This window comes from Centropristis striata, chromosome 20 (genome assembly GCF_030273125.1).
Source record: "Centropristis striata isolate RG_2023a ecotype Rhode Island chromosome 20, C.striata_1.0, whole genome shotgun sequence".
NCBI classification, from domain to species: Eukaryota; Metazoa; Chordata; class Actinopteri; order Perciformes; family Serranidae; genus Centropristis; species Centropristis striata.
The window spans coordinates 15,992,758-16,008,668 of NC_081536.1; the positions used below are offsets into that span (position 1 = coordinate 15,992,758).

At 38.3% G+C, this 15,911-nt stretch overlaps 1 protein-coding gene across 2 annotated transcripts; it reads left to right on the top strand.

Annotated features, from left to right (window-relative positions):
- The first annotated feature begins 235 nt into the window (after nt 1-235).
- On the top strand, nt 236-14,773 carry LOC131958673 (bifunctional 3'-phosphoadenosine 5'-phosphosulfate synthase 2-like). Of its 2 annotated transcripts, none has more exons than XM_059323821.1 (13): nt 236-254; nt 388-527; nt 3,457-3,571; nt 3,989-4,224; nt 4,474-4,612; nt 4,787-4,905; nt 8,176-8,289; nt 9,316-9,427; nt 10,001-10,206; nt 10,413-10,548; nt 12,424-12,692; nt 12,824-13,053; nt 13,795-14,773. In XM_059323821.1, the coding sequence occupies exons 1-13, from the start codon at nt 251-253 to the stop codon at nt 13,934-13,936; spliced, it is 1,962 nt and encodes a 653-aa protein (XP_059179804.1). In that variant the 5' UTR covers nt 236-250; the 3' UTR covers nt 13,937-14,773. The 2 variants fall into 2 exon arrangements, with proteins under 2 accessions (XP_059179804.1, XP_059179805.1); XM_059323822.1 differs by having other exon boundaries at nt 391-527.
- The last annotated feature ends 1,138 nt before the right edge of the window (nt 14,774-15,911 follow it).

Sequence of the window (15,911 nt, forward strand, 5' to 3'; positions counted from 1 at the left end):
AATGCTTTCTTAACGGTTGTGCTTCAATCTTGTAACCATAGAGATTTGTTTTTGTAACCCGAGCTGAGTGTGATCATAGCCGGCAGTCTCCTGTAACTAAAATAATACTACAACAAATAACTCGCTTATTGCCAAAAGATAATGCCGGCGTAATTTCATACACTACCCTAACAATACTGTAAGGGGATAATATGGCCAGCCTCCCTGTCCCAGTCCTGCCGGTTTGGGTGCTCGGCCCCGTCGTGTCGTTATGCGTGAGTATTGGCTGATTCACAACACATTATGCAGATTTTTGGAGGTCGGAGGAGGAGGGCTGGAGGCTGGGCCAGAGGAATGCTACGTGTCTTGGAAGTCCCTTTTAAATCCCCCCTCGTCTTCTTTGATTAGCAGATTTTTGGAGGATACAACTCAACTCCCTCACCCAGGCCCGTGTGTGTGTGTGTGAAGCGGTCCAAGTCCCGGTGTTCAGCAGTCAGTCGGCGGCGTTACACTCGTGCAACATGTCCGGAGTGAAAAAGCTTCGTACGGTAAGTTGATGTGGAGATAACGGAGAGGGAGAAATAACTAAAATAGAAGCTGTCATCAGATTAGCGCTTAAATGTTTGTCAAAAGTTCAGCCAAGTGTGTGTGAGTGTGCAACCAGCGCCCAAAAAGTACAACTCCTCCCAAGTTTAGAAGTGTCTTATTATTACACAATAACAACTCTAACGTTAACTATACGCTATATGTCCATCTTGTTGGCGATACCGATGCACAGAAAAGCAGCTAAAAATGGTGTCAATAGTTTTTAACTTTCTCCTTCAAAGTAAGTCTGCATTGTTGCTTAGAAAGCTCATTTTGTGGAACGCCTTGTTCACTTTGGTGCCTCTTTACTGTAACTTGCTACCAGGTGTGATGGACTTGCCTTGATTCTGAATAGGCCGGTTGTTGTAGTACCCATGTCAATTTGGCCCATTCATAACGCAGTAAGGGGGAGAAAGAGGTCACTGTGACACGGCAGTCTGATGCACAGGAATGCTGCTAACTTGGGCAACATATTTGGAGTCATCTTGAGAATGAGAATTAATTGAAATATGTGGAACAACTTAGCTTAAACATTTCCATGCACAAACCAGTATGAGAGCTTTTGCCCTGTTAAGCTGCATTGGTAGATTCACCCTTGAAGGTGTGCACCATGACACACAATGTGATTCTGATTGCACCAAGTGTCAGACAGAGATGAAAAACAGACAGTATTTTAATAACTGAAATGTTTGAGTCACTTTAAGCACAGATATGTTGCTACTAGCTATTTCTGCCATCTATATTTTTCTATATCGGTTCTTTTTTTCTATTTTGCGAATACTTTTCATTTGTCAAATACTCAGTTCACACAGGTGTATACGAAAATAAGCTTGACCATATGGTTATTTCACATAGAGATAAGTATTTGCTGTTTTCTCTCTTATTTTCTATTATTGTTGATGGGATATCTATACAGCTGCAAACTAATCCATGAGTTGTCCACTATTACCTTATTCGGCAACCGTAGTCATTTTTTAAGACCAAAAAATTCAAAACTTATCTAATTTCCTTGTTTTTAAATGTGAATATTTTCTGATTTTGTTGTTCCTCTATGAAAGTCAACTAAATATATTTGAGTTGTGGACAAAACAAGACATTTGAGGCCATCACTTTGGGCTATGGGAAAACACTGATCAATATTTTTTCACATTTTATAGTTCAAACAACTAAGGAATCATTTTTTATATGTAAACATGGACATTTTTCACAATTTTCTGATGTTTTATACACAAAACAATTAATTAAGATAATCATCAATCATTAAATAATCATTAGTTGCAGTTTTAAAATCAAGACCCTCTTATTACTTTCCCATTATCGTACTATGCCTTCAGTTGAGAAATTTCACTACTACATTCTTTTTTGATATCCTGAAAGGTTTCCTGTTGTTTGGAGTCAGAGGAAGTGGGTTACATAAGGTCTTTCTAACTGATAATAACAACAGTTTAGAGCACATGTTGTTATACAGGAATGTAGTTGCTTTTCAACAGGACCAGTAAATGTAAAAGCAAGCAAAATGAAATGAGGGAAGTGATCAAAAAATGATTAAAATTAAATAAGATTCATCTTCAAGTGTCAGGATTTTGATGAAAGTGGACAGTGACTAAAAGAAAAATACATCATGTTCCAATAACCGTTAAAAGGAAGGAAGAGAGGATAAGGAGCAGTGTGTTGGCAGTGGGAGTCTGGGATGGAGGGAGAGAAGGTGTCTACTATTAGTGAAGGAATAGGGCTGCTTGTCTACGACTGTGGGTGTGTACATGCACAAACTGTAGGCTACGTGTCCTTTGGGTAAGATCATGCTCATTATTAGAGCATGTGATATGTTAACACAACAATTTTGGTTTCGGATTTTTACCATACTGCATATTTTTTTAAACACTTTTCAAAGTATTAGTCATACAGGGCTTGCCCTACTATTAGAAGGCCTCGGTGCACCACCCAAACCATTTTTGGGCACCACCTAAGCCAAATGACCAATATTATCTGCTCTAGCTTTTCTAATATGTTCGACACATATACAGTGATAATAGTGGTCGAAAATGTTGGGAAAAAACTATTTTTAATTAAAATATGGGCATCTAAGTTTTCTCAAACGCTGGTCATATTGTTATAATTTCTATTTTTTAGTACCAGCAATGCCCTCATCCATTATCCATAAACCCAGCACATTTATGGATCCCTTTCACTAGAAAGACAACCGTAAAGTATATGACTTTACGTGGTCATTTTTTAAAACTCCTTTGATTGAACCATGCATGTTGTATAAAACTTTATGCTTTTTACTGTGTTAGCGTGCGAAAAAGAGCTCATCAGACGCTTATTGCCAAATGGAGACTGAAACCCTCCAAGGGCAAAAGCAGGTTCTTCTTGTATGTTAAACTAATGTAACATTGGGTGGAAACGGTTTATAAGCATGGGATAGTGATTGAAAAGAGGGAGAGAAGGTCTGAAAGCCATGGGATGGATGTAGGGAAGAGGGGAAAGTGGGTGCAGAGGGCGAGCGTGTGGGCACGAGCACTGCCACATCATCGCTGGGCTGCAGGCAGCACACTGGACGCATTGTCCAGTCAGTCCTCTCCCTCCCACCATGCCTCCCTCCTTCTCCCCACCCCTCTAGAAGTCAATACAGCCCCATTTATCCACAGCCTGGTCCACATAGTCACTCTGGACAGGGCATGTAAAACTAGTCACACTATGTTCTAATCACTATGTAAAGTGCCACGCCATATTTATTTGCGCGATATAACAATGAATGCTTAGATATGATAAGATTGCTTTTTGCAACCAGTCCATTCCTGTCCATTTTCTATATCAATTTATGAAATGAGTAACTCCTCCAAAACCACTTGTTAGTTTGCCTCTCTCTAAGCATGTGTTCTTCTATTTCAGAATCTCAACAGATCGACGAATGTGGTGTTCCAGGCCCACCATGTCAGCCGGAGCAAGAGAGGGCAGGTTGTGGGCACCAGGGGAGGCTTCAGAGGCTGTACCATCTGGCTCACTGGTGAATCATCATAGTCTTATAAGATTTCCATATATGAAGTTGAGAACATCTATGATCCCAGGGTCCTATGTTCCCCAGCTCAATATTACATATTATATTCAATGTGTATGTTTCCCTGGTTCAATATATTAAAAACACCCACATATTACAGCTACAGGTGTCATACCCTTCAATATGTCCTCAAATTACATTCATATCTTCAACGTGGCAAGAGATTTACTATACAAACCACATTTGAAACATCAAACTTCTTATGTTTTTTTTGTCCTTACCAATCTCCTGTTGGTGAATATCAAGAGACACACATGCCCTGGGAACATAGACATGATCCTGCTCATTCCCCCGGGTTAATTTGTTGTGGACTATTTTAAAAACAGTGCCGTCACGCTAATATGTCTTATCACATCTACCGTCTAGGTTTGTCAGGTGCCGGGAAAACAACCATCAGTTTTGCCTTGGAAGAGTTCCTTGTGTCGCACGCTATTCCTTGTTACTCACTGGACGGAGACAACATTCGCCATGGCCTGAACAAGAATCTTGGCTTCACCTCCGAAGACCGTGAGGAGAACATCCGTCGTATTGCTGAGGTGGCCAAACTGTTTGCAGATGCTGGGCTGGTGTGCGTTACCAGTTTCATCTCTCCTTTTGGCAAGGTCAGAAAACATTATCAGTTAAAGTCATGTGCCAATGCAAGCAGTAGACTGATTAATAATGCTGATTATTTATCCATTTGAGTGTTTCATTTTGTTGCTAAGTCCACCTAAACTCTTTTTTATTTTTCGTTTATATGTTTGTGTTTACGTCTTTTGACAGAATTTAGTGTTTTAATTACCTGAGGATATTTATATGGTTGATGCATTTTTACACAAGTTCTTACATAATTACTGTTTTTTCTTTCACAGGATCGTGATGAGGCGAGAAAGATCCATGCAAGTGCTGGGCTGCCATTTTTCGAGGTGTTCATCCACGCTTCTCTTGAGGTGTGTGAGCGCAGGGACGTAAAAGGACTTTACAAGAAAGCTCGCGCTGGAGAGATCAAAGGTTGGTGTGACTGCTCAACTCAGCAAACTTTCTCCTAATTTTTTATAAGCTGCCTCTAAGAGTGTGACATGTAGTGCCAAGCCCCTTGATTACACTTAGCTTTTAAAAAATGGAATATAAATGCTGGTGAGGTTTCAGTGACATTTCTTTTTATGGTTTCACATTTCTTGCCAGGTTTCACTGGGATTGACTCAAATTATGAGCGTCCTGAGGCACCAGACCTTGTGCTGAAAACTGGAGAGCTCACAGTGAGCGAGTGCCTCAACCAGGTGTTGGAGCTGCTGAAAGAGCAGGTGGGTGTAACATGACTCTCTCTACTACATATGCTGTACCTGACACAGGCCTTTATCAGCTCACCTTTCTCGACTTTTAGTTTTATACAGGGGAGTATCCTGTACACAAGACAAATGTTAAAGCACACAGATTTAAAGTGAGTTGTGTGACCAAGAGGCCACTGTGTAAATGACGTAAATATCAAACGTTAATGCCTTGTAATCTGCTAGTACACCGAATAACATCCCTATTTAAACAAGCAGCTTATGTCACAAAGGCGGTTCAGTATTGTCGAGGATGGGCAATGCTAGCTGGCTTCATTAAACCAAATTAGTCCAGCAATAACGCCTATTACAAGAAAAGACATTAACAACATGAAAAGCAACATGAAAAACTAAAAGGCTAATAGGTCTGCAGAATACTAGAAAGTAACCCCTTAGATAGAAGCAAAGTTAGGAGGTGTCATGGTTTCAATGAAAAACCACACAGACTTAAGATGTACATGTATATTAAATATATGTGTATATTAAAAAAACATATACAGTGGGAGTCTGTGATGATGTAGGGGAAGTGTCTCCTATTTATGGAACATTAGTGTTGTTTGCTGCCCTAGGGGCTGTGTGCATGCTTCAACTGTGGCTACGTCTCATTTGGGAAGAACCTGCTTATTATTTGAGTATGTAAAATATGTTGCTGTACTCGCTTTGAATAGGAGCAACAAGCTTGTCCACTCAGTGACCAATGACGACAGAAGCATAAATTTACATATACATTTTTCTTACAACTTTTCAGCATATTCTTTGTCTTTGATTGATTTCTGTTTTTAGTACTAGCAATGCACAGATTCGTTAGGAGCTATAGAGGAACTTATAAGAAACTGAAATGGCACTTAAAGAGCTCAGAGCTCCAGCAAGGCCAATGGTGCATTCACATGCTGCTCTAATTGTCCCATTTCTCGAGTTGGGAAATGGTTCTTCTGAATCTAATGTATTTATGCTACAGAGCATTTAAACAACATTTTGATAGCTGTTCCGAGACATGAAGAGCAAAGGGAACGGTTCAGGTGAGCCATGAAATCTGTTACAACATTTCGCCAGCTTTCTGAGTTGTGGTTCTGACAACGTGAATTTTCGTAGTTGGGAACTCACATTTCCCATTATTCCAACACTATATGAATGCTGCACAAATGCCCCATCTCGCTAGGTTATAAAAAATGAAAAATCATTTATATTATGTATCTGCATTTTGATTTGGATCCGCTCAAAAATGTATTGGGTTTTTCCTTGGCCCATGCCATGAAAATCTGGTAAGAAGTTTTTTCTTAATCCTGATTGTGAGCAGAGCTAAAATCATGACCTCCTTGGCAAAAATGATACTTCTCACTAAATATTTACACCTTTTACAGATGAGAAAAAAGAAAAAATTGAATATTTTTATTGTACTCAGTTCCATATTTTACCATCAAAGGATCATTTCTAAACATGAAAACCAATAACAGATAGGGTCACAGATACAGACACAAAGTTCAGGTTACACTGTTCAGTCTTTACACATCGCTGTCATCACAACATTTTTTGATCTCAAAGTCAAACTGAAAAGACAGGTAACTCTGAAAACAGAATACTATAGTAAAGGTTCTTTAGATTACCATATTAAAAGACCTTAAACAGAGACTAAAAAAAGTAAAGTTTACTTCTGCTGCCAAGGCTCAGGCTTTGCTGGAGCTGGTTTCTGCTAAAGTGAATTAGGAAACATGTTGGCTTATTTTTAGCCCCGTAAAGCAGGCAGAGGTGACATTCTTATAGAAAACAGTACTGTGTCAAGACCAGTTTGAGAAATGGTTTTCCAGTTGGCCTTCCGACAGCGTTGGGTGTGAGTAAGTAAGTAAGTGAGTAAATAACAATTACCTAATTGCTCATGCCCAGAGGGTAGATATGAAGCATAACCAGGTATACTGCTTTGATCAGTAAATATTGGCAAGAAGCTGGTGTGAGATTTAAGAACATAAAAAAATAGGATTTTGATTGTAACATTCAAGCTAAAAAGCCAGGTAATGACAAATATACAAGTAGAAAACAAGTATCTTTAAAAAGGAAGGCAGGACAGGGATACAAATATGCAGATTGGAAAATATTAACTACATATCTACTATATCATATATTACAGCATTTTGTGGCAATCTCTCAATTCAAAATTATATACAGAGATTAAATGTTTTCTTACACCAAGACCTTAACATGCGGTAGTGGAATACTAACAAGCATTTACATGTATATACATGCATTTATTAACAAATGCCCTAAAGCATGGCCTCTGTGACAGCAAGTCATTATTAAGGTGAGTAATCTTTACAAACAGTATTCCTTGTTGCAAACAAAGCTGTGTGTGATTTTACTATCTAGACTTTCATGTGAAAATTCAGATGCTGTTGAAATTTCACATGAAGTGGTGGGAGTAAAATGACTCATCATAACTGTAAATGACGGGTTATACACACACATAGCATTACATGTGATGGCAGGTTTGTGATTTCTAGAGGAGCTTAAATCTTTTGTTGCCAAAAACTATGATGCAAATATGCATACCAGAAAAGTGGGGTAGCAGGTTTTATCAGCTTCTTTTCCCTGAGGCCAAAGTCTGTTTCTCTAATTCCAGAGTTCACAACTCCAAGTAGACAGCTACTGGTTTATTTCTCAACTTGTGCCCTAATTTAGACCTCCTACCGGATATTTGATATAATGCAGCAGGTTTTAGAAATAGAAGTCTTTGATAGTAAAAGACTGTAAGGTAACTAACTATGACAGTTGCGACCAAATATTTACAACTAAAACTGTAACATCTACAACTAAAAGGGCACTTAGAGAGCACAAAACTCCATCAAATGCCCTATCTTTGAATGCTAACAAAAGTCTACACCCTTCCAACAAGTTTCATTTAAAAAAATCGGGCCAGGTGTTTTTTCATAATCTGCCTTACAAAGAGACAAATCAACAAACAAAAACAATAAAAATCCGAAAATAAACTTGGCAGAGGTAATTAAAGGTCAAAAGCACACTGTTTCAGTCATTTTTTAAGCAAAATTGTTAAATGTTCTCAGCTTCTCAAATGTCAAGATCTATTACCTTTTTTTCATGTATGATGGTAAATTAAATACATTTGGGTTTTGAGCTGTTTGTAGGACAAAACAAGCAATCTAAAAAGACGAATACTGGATCAATCTCAAAGTGAATTATTTGATACTACTATAATACAAAAAATATTAATATTTCCCTTTTTCTCCTTGAATACAGAATATTGTACCAGGCGAGGTCATGGAGGAAGTCAATGAACTCTTTGTTATGGAAAACAAGCTGAATCTTGCTGTGGCTGACGCACGCACGCTTCCCACTATCAGCATCACTAAGGTAACCCACCGCTCCAGTATACAGGCTTCTTTTTTATCACATAGCAAATGGACAATGGGGTCAATACTGGGCATGGTAGCGAGCTGCTCATGATGAGCCCATAAACACCCACTATTCGAACCCTGTACTAATGGTGTGCTTTAACATCCCTGGGTACTAATAAAGAAATAAAAGCCAATCAGGCATACAGCAAAGTGGACATAAAGATAAATTTATCAGCAAATGAATCAGATCTGCACTTCATCTACATACAAGTTATTCTCTATTATATCTTCTCAGTGGGCCTAGAAAAATGTATATTTTACTCTTTATTTGTGTATTTTGAAAAAGAAGGACAGAAAACACAACAGTTCCATTTCAAGATAATTATTAACCCAAGACTGTGTCTGCAACAGGTCATCTCAGGACATCATGTTATGGTTAAATGAAGAAGTGTGCTGATCATAAATACGTCACCAGAAATGTCTCATTCAGCACAATGAGGCTTTTATATGTGTTCAAGTAACTCTATTCCATCCAGCTTCATGTATTTACAGACTTGATTTGCCATTGCAGCCCCAAAATTTTTGAAGTGAATTGCCGCTGCACATCAGACAGGCCTCCTCACTGTCTCATTTTAAGTCTCTTCTAAAAACCCACCTCTTCTCGTTGGCTTTTAACAACACGTAGAGTGTTGATTTTATGATTTTTTGTTTTTATTTGTATACATGCATATTTTATTTTGTGTGGGCAGTAAATTTTACATTTCATTTTTTTTAATCCTATTTTTAATTTATTTTATCTTATTGCATTTTACTGTTCTATTGTTGTCTACATCTCTTTGTATTGTGTTATCTATTTATTGTTTGTGCAGAACTTTGGAAACCTTGTGTTTGCTAAAATTGTGCTATATAAATAAAGTGGATTGGATTGATTTATGTGTTGACATTTACAATGCACTCAATGCCATCAGTGCAGTTAAATCCACATGTCAAATGTCTTTCTTTTTCTGTTTATAATGAATTATTATTATGTTTTTGTCCACAGTTGGATCTACAGTGGGTGCAGGTCTTGTCAGAAGGCTGGGCGAGCCCTCTGAAGGGCTTCATGAGAGAGAGAGAGTTCCTTCAGGTCTTACACTTTGGAAACCTGCTGGATGGTAAGAGACAGTCGCACATAATCCCTGCCAAGACATTTCATCCACACCACCCTGCCCTATAAGCATGCCCGGTCCCTTTCAAAATAGGGGCCTAAGTGACGATGTCCAAGTTGAGAGTCAAGTTATTTATTTTCTGTCAAGTCAAGTTGCAATTCCACTCTTTAGTAATTACTTTTAGCTATTTGAAAAGTTTATTACTTATTACTGTTTTAACTTTTCTCACCTGCTAAACAGTTTCATACACATTCAGTTGCAACATGTGGTATTCAAGCGGTCAGTTGACTCAATATGAGGATTTATATTTTCAAATGAAACCCTAATTTGTAAATACTGTATATAAAACATTTTTTATTAAGTGAGCCTCTCAACAATCTTGTACCTTCTGGCAACTGTAGAAGTACACAAGGAAATAACTGCTACAAGGGCTTGTCCCTAAATGTAAGGTAAAACCTGCCTATAGGCTGTGATTAGTGTGTGCTGCATTGTATTTGTTTTCGAGTTTGTGTAAATACCATTTCCACAATTATATTTGCTTTGGTTATATGGAGATCACAGCATCCTGTTGTGTCTTAGGTGGGGCCATCAACATGTCTGTTCCCATCGTCTTGCCTGTTAGCGCCGAGACCAAGCAGCAGCTGGACGGCTGTGCTGCTATCGCTCTGGAGTACCAGGGTTCACGTGTGGCTATCCTCAGGAACCCAGAGTTCTACCAACACCGCAAGGAGGAACGCTGCGCCAGACAGTGGGGCACCACTTGCCCACAGCACCCTTACATTAAGGTGATTAGACCAAATGTCTTCACACGCACTTATAATCCTAATGTCCACTGCGGGCAGAAAGGACCTCTACACCTTTATTTACTTTCACTTTCAATGTTTAGTTCTTTTATCTGTAACAGTCCCATGGCATGTCACCTGGATTTTAATACTGCAGGTTAATATTTGATTCCACTAACAAACCCATTTCTGCTTGTCACCTTATGCAGATGGTTATGGAGGGAGGTGATTGGCTGGTTGGTGGTGACTTGGAGGTGCTGGAGCGAATCAAATGGAACGATGGACTTGACCAGTACCGCTTTACTCCCCAGGAGCTCAAGCAGAAGTTTAAAGACATGAAAGCAGGTTAGAAAGTCTAAAATATTTATTAACAAAACTACAGCAACAATCAGGGCACAATGGTAAACAGTGGGCCTTGTAAAAGAACCACTCGTATAAAAAGATTGTTTCTCACTGGCCACATTCACCAATTTTCTCATATTTTTTATTTTCTCTTTCTCACAAGCACAATTTATGAGTGTTGTAGGAGTCATGCAGTTTTTCACTAATGGATTGTATATCCCATTACTTTTTAAACTATTTTGAGTTAAAAATCCTATATAAATTGTAAAGAAAGAGAAAGCTAACACAGGAAGACGAAAATTTTCTTGCATGAAAAAATGAATAAACATAAAAATGAAGTCAATGATTTTAGCAGTGCAACATTTGTCTTTCAGAAGAACTTGAACAAGGACCAGATGAAAAAAATAAAATGGTAAATTTAACTCTGCATGGTGACGTTTGTGATCTGTGGAGACGTACAGAATCTTTCTGAAAAATTAAGACCAAAAAAAGTGATCACCTGTTTTTAGCATCACTCGCTCACTTTGATGTGAATGCTTTGTTCAGTATTAAGTAATTTATTTATCTGCACATGTCTTTATTAATGTTTGTATTTCAGTATTTTTTGCTGCTCTGAGTTTCTTTCTGGTGCAAGCATGTTGTGATGTGCACTCGGGTTGAAACTCTATTTTATTATTGTTAATAAACCACATGAAAAGACTAAAACCAACAATCCATAAATCCATTTCTTAACGCTTCAAGGTTTAATATTTATATTTATTATGTACTTTTATTGTTAAAAAATGATTTCCTAGAATTGCCATGGACTTTGGATTTTAGCAGTCATTAAGCAATTTATTGCTTTCTTTTTTTTTTTGCAGCATTCTGCTGTGCTTTTATACCCCATTTGAAATCATACCTGTGACCATTATGATCACATAAACATCAACAACAAACAAATGGTGCCATACACAGAGAATGGTCAGTCAGGTCATTTGATTCAGGGCAAATTTCGTCAGGTGCCAGGTGTTGATTACAAATAGCCCATCTTTCTTTTATCTTTTCTTTTCTACATCTCTGATGGTTAATTTTTAAATTTTTAAACACTCTTTAGTAAATCCTGCAACTACAATGTAGCAAACAAGACGTTATGTTTTTAATTAACGCTAGTGTCGATGGTTAAGATCCTTTGCTCCTACAGCCATCAGGCCGTCTCATCCAGAGTTACCAGACTAACTGAATTTGCCCTCGGGATAAATAAAGTAATTTTGTCACAGAAAATACTTGTTAATGAGATCAATTCATTGTTGGTTTTGTACTTTTTGTGAGATTTGTTGACATTAAAAAAGATAAAGAATATCAGCATTCTTTAAGACAAACCACAAGCTGTTTTAATGCCACATTTGTGGAACAAGGTCTCCGGTTACGTGAAAGGCATTATGAGCATGTTCACTGTGACAGTTTCACATCATTCAGATGAACAATATTCACATTTTTGCATTGTGCAGATCAAGCTCAACAGCTGCACTGTACTGCACTACTGCTGTTAGGGCTGTACTGAAGAATTCAAAGCTTCATTTATAACATTTACATTTGAATCTAAATCAACATTCAAATGTGGCACAGCTTTTTTTTCTGCACACAAATAGAGGCACAGTTGACAAAGCTGATGAGTTGTATTCATTAAAGAAAGTTGATTTAACAAAAAAAAAATACTATTAGTTTAGGGTGATGATGTCATCAAACATGATGACTGGCATTCCAAGCTTCTTTTGAAAGTCCTACTAAAAGATTCAGATGAAAAAGGAAAAAAAAGAAAAGACATTCGGTACAGTCCTAGATGCTGTTTTACTGTAATACAAATTCTGTTATGTAAACTTTATTTTGTGTCCTCCTTAGATGCGGTTTTCGCATTCCAACTGCGCAACCCGGTCCACAATGGACACGCCCTGCTGATGCAGGACACCAAGCGCCGTCTGCTGGAGCGAGGCTACAAGAATCCCGTCCTCCTGCTTCACCCACTCGGCGGCTGGACCAAAGATGACGACGTTCCTCTGGACTGGCGGATGAAGCAACACGCTGCTGTCCTGGAGGAGGGCGTCCTGGAACCCGCTAACACCATCGTAGCCATCTTCCCCTCACCAATGATGTACGCTGGACCCACAGAGGTGATGAGTGATGGCTTATTATTTAGTCAGGAGTTACACATCAGTCCGGCTCTCTGCTGGTCAATGGTCACCCATCGTGTATGTCTGTGTGATTGAATATTTAAACTGCATGTCTTCCATGGTCGCCTCAGGTTCAGTGGCACTGCAGAGCCAGAATGATCGCCGGGGCAAACTTCTACATTGTTGGCCGGGACCCTGCAGGCATGCCCCACCCAGAAACTAAGCAGGACCTGTATGAACCCACCCATGGAAGCAAGGTCCTCACAATGGCCCCTGGCCTCACCTCTGTGGAGATCATCCCCTTCAGGGTCGCAGCCTACAACAAGACAAAGAAGGCCATGGACTTTTACGACAAAGAGCGGTTAGTGAAGAAAAAGAACAAATGTGCAAATTTTGTTATTACACTTATAATATAGTAATTAAGCCTTTAAATTTAACTTTTTACAGAAGACTTTAAAAATGTAAAAGACAATTGTCGATGTAAAAATTCAGAAATGAATCTAGACTAACAATGCCATAGCCTTTGTTGCAAAAAAGAAAAAGTTTAAATAAAAATGTCACCGTGTGTTTAAAACAGCATTTGTGCAACTGTTTCACAGCAATAATAGGTCAAATTATGTATAATATGAATTGAACTCTTGTACATAAGTTTTTGTCAGATTTTTGTCTCATTCCAATACAATGTACTTCATATGATTTATTTTGTCTAATTGTTTTTTAATGTGAATCCAGGAATCTACTGACATGGTTGTCCTGGTGTGAACTTGAGGGCAGTAGATCAATAGTGCTCTGTCATTCTGACACAGCATTTGTCAGCCGATATCTTTCAAGCCTAACAATGAATTTTATGGACGCATTAACCACCAGTAACCCTGCTTCTTATCTTGTTGGCACTGTGAGCAGATTGTAGAATGCAACTGGCATTGTCAATTACAAGGCTCAGTCTTATGGATTCATATTCACCTTTTTGGTGTTTCTGTGCAGGTGTAATTATGGCCTCGTCATATGATAAATAAATATTAAAATAAAACAAAATCATAAAACAACTCTTCTAGTAACCTGTCCTGACAACTCTCTCTTTCCTCATTCTTCACTCCCTCAGACACGCCGAGTTTGAGTTCATCTCTGGGACCAAAATGAGGAACATGGCTCGGAGCGGACAGAATCCTCCAGATGGTTTCATGGCCCCCAAGGCCTGGAAGGTGTTGGTGGAGTACTACACCTCTCTGCAGAAGGACAAGTAATCAACACTACACTTCGCTCCCTGGTGAAAAGTATCAGTTCTTCTAAAGAGAGATAAACAAACACCCTACCTTCCAGGAGTCATTTAAAAAAAATCTTGTTTTATCTTTATACAAAAATAGTTAGATTACTATAAATAATGAGTCATTGTAGAAGGGTTGGGTGCTTTGTGTGTTGAATCTTCACCAAATCAAAAATTACTTGTCTTACGCAGTTAAACATTTTTTACATTCCCATAAAACTGTGATTTTTTTTTAATGAATGTTTATATGCATATTAACTTAAGCTATGTATTTTAATAAATTAAAGGCAACTTGAGATTCTTTTTTTTACATGTAGGAGCACATCCCAAGACAAGGAAATCATCTTTGATAATGTAGTAGTCAGAGGGATGCATTGTTAGAAAACAGAGATATCATTTTTATAGCATTTAATGGCATATTAATCACTGTCTGTCAAGTTATGTGTTTGACCTGAATGAAAGGTAATCGCAATTTCATCAGTATACCTACTGTGCCTATGTGTTTTACATGTATGGATGTTAATTAATTCATCATGTTAATGTTTCATATTATTGTGGAAAAAAAACATTTTTTTATCAAATGTGAAGGGAAATGCTTTCTCTCAAATGTCAACATTGCAATACAGAAATCGTTAAATCAGTTGCTGGCGTTTACCTGAAATGTCTCTGAGATTTGTGTGATTTTATGAAAAGTGGGCTATGTGCATTCATGTAATAAAGAAGTTTTAGGAAGGCAAATCAGCAATAAAAAAGGCGTATTTATTATTCTGAATACTGGGAAATTGTGTACTGTAATGAAATTGGATTTAAATGTTTACCCTCCCATGATATCTCTGTCCTGATTTTGTCATTGTGCCAATGGTTATACAACACACCCTGCTTTAACTTTTGTCCGTACAAGGTGCAAACTTATCAATTCAAGTTAAAGGTTCAAGTCCATTTGGCAGTGTGGTGTTCTGGGGCTGCAAAGCCAAAAGTGCAGTGCTGCCATCTGCTGGCCAAAGGTGGAACAAGTAAAAAGAAACTACACCCATAGAGGGAGGAAATACTGGAAATGCACGTCAAATGGTACAGTCACTGTAGGTTTCTCTGGCCAGAGGTGGGTTTAAGTTACTTCTATGACACCAGACCTTAAGAATTTCCTGTGTTTCTACCTGTTGATCAAATGGTTAATTTCTGTTAAAAATGGAGGGTTAACTTGGACAAGCAGGTGTTACAATGGATATGTTCTTTAAAATAAGCCGAGGCCTTGTCCACATTTGTTTAAATTGTATTGTAATTTGGGTTTTGGCTCTGGATTGGCTTTGCCAGCCCGATCTTTTTATAACAGATTAAGGACGCTTTCAAATTATACTTAGATGGTTGAGTGAACCTGAAGGACTGATTAATTTTGCCAGTCATTAAGCTGTAAGGGCTTACATTGCCCGGATAGAGATGAGTGTTCTTCTATGAGGAGTACCAGTCTCCCCTGTAAGAAGCAGATTCCTAATTAGCCTTACATGGGATCAGATCATTTAATCTGCAATGTTCCAGGTAACCCCATTTAAATCTGCTGAACTGCACCCTCAGTACTTTATAAAATCTCCAAGTACTGTACATCCAATATGTCATGTCACAAATGACCAGGACATACAGGTGTAAATCTCCTGTGTCCTACTGGCTTAATATTGATGAATGCAGGCTAACCATATTCTACCACACCAAAATGTGACAAAGTCACATTTACACTCAAGTGTTGATATGCTGCTTATTTGCTAATTTAAATATAAAAATGCCAATTTGTTATTGCAAATTTTATCTGGACTACTTAGCAGAGCTGTCATGTTGCATGGACATGGGTTGGTCCAGGTGTAGGCTGATGTTTGCACACAGCTTATTAGGAGAGATTGTGTCCTTACTTTTTTTGCATTATGAATGTGAATCCCCACTGGTTCTGTGGCTGGTGCTGTTGGGCT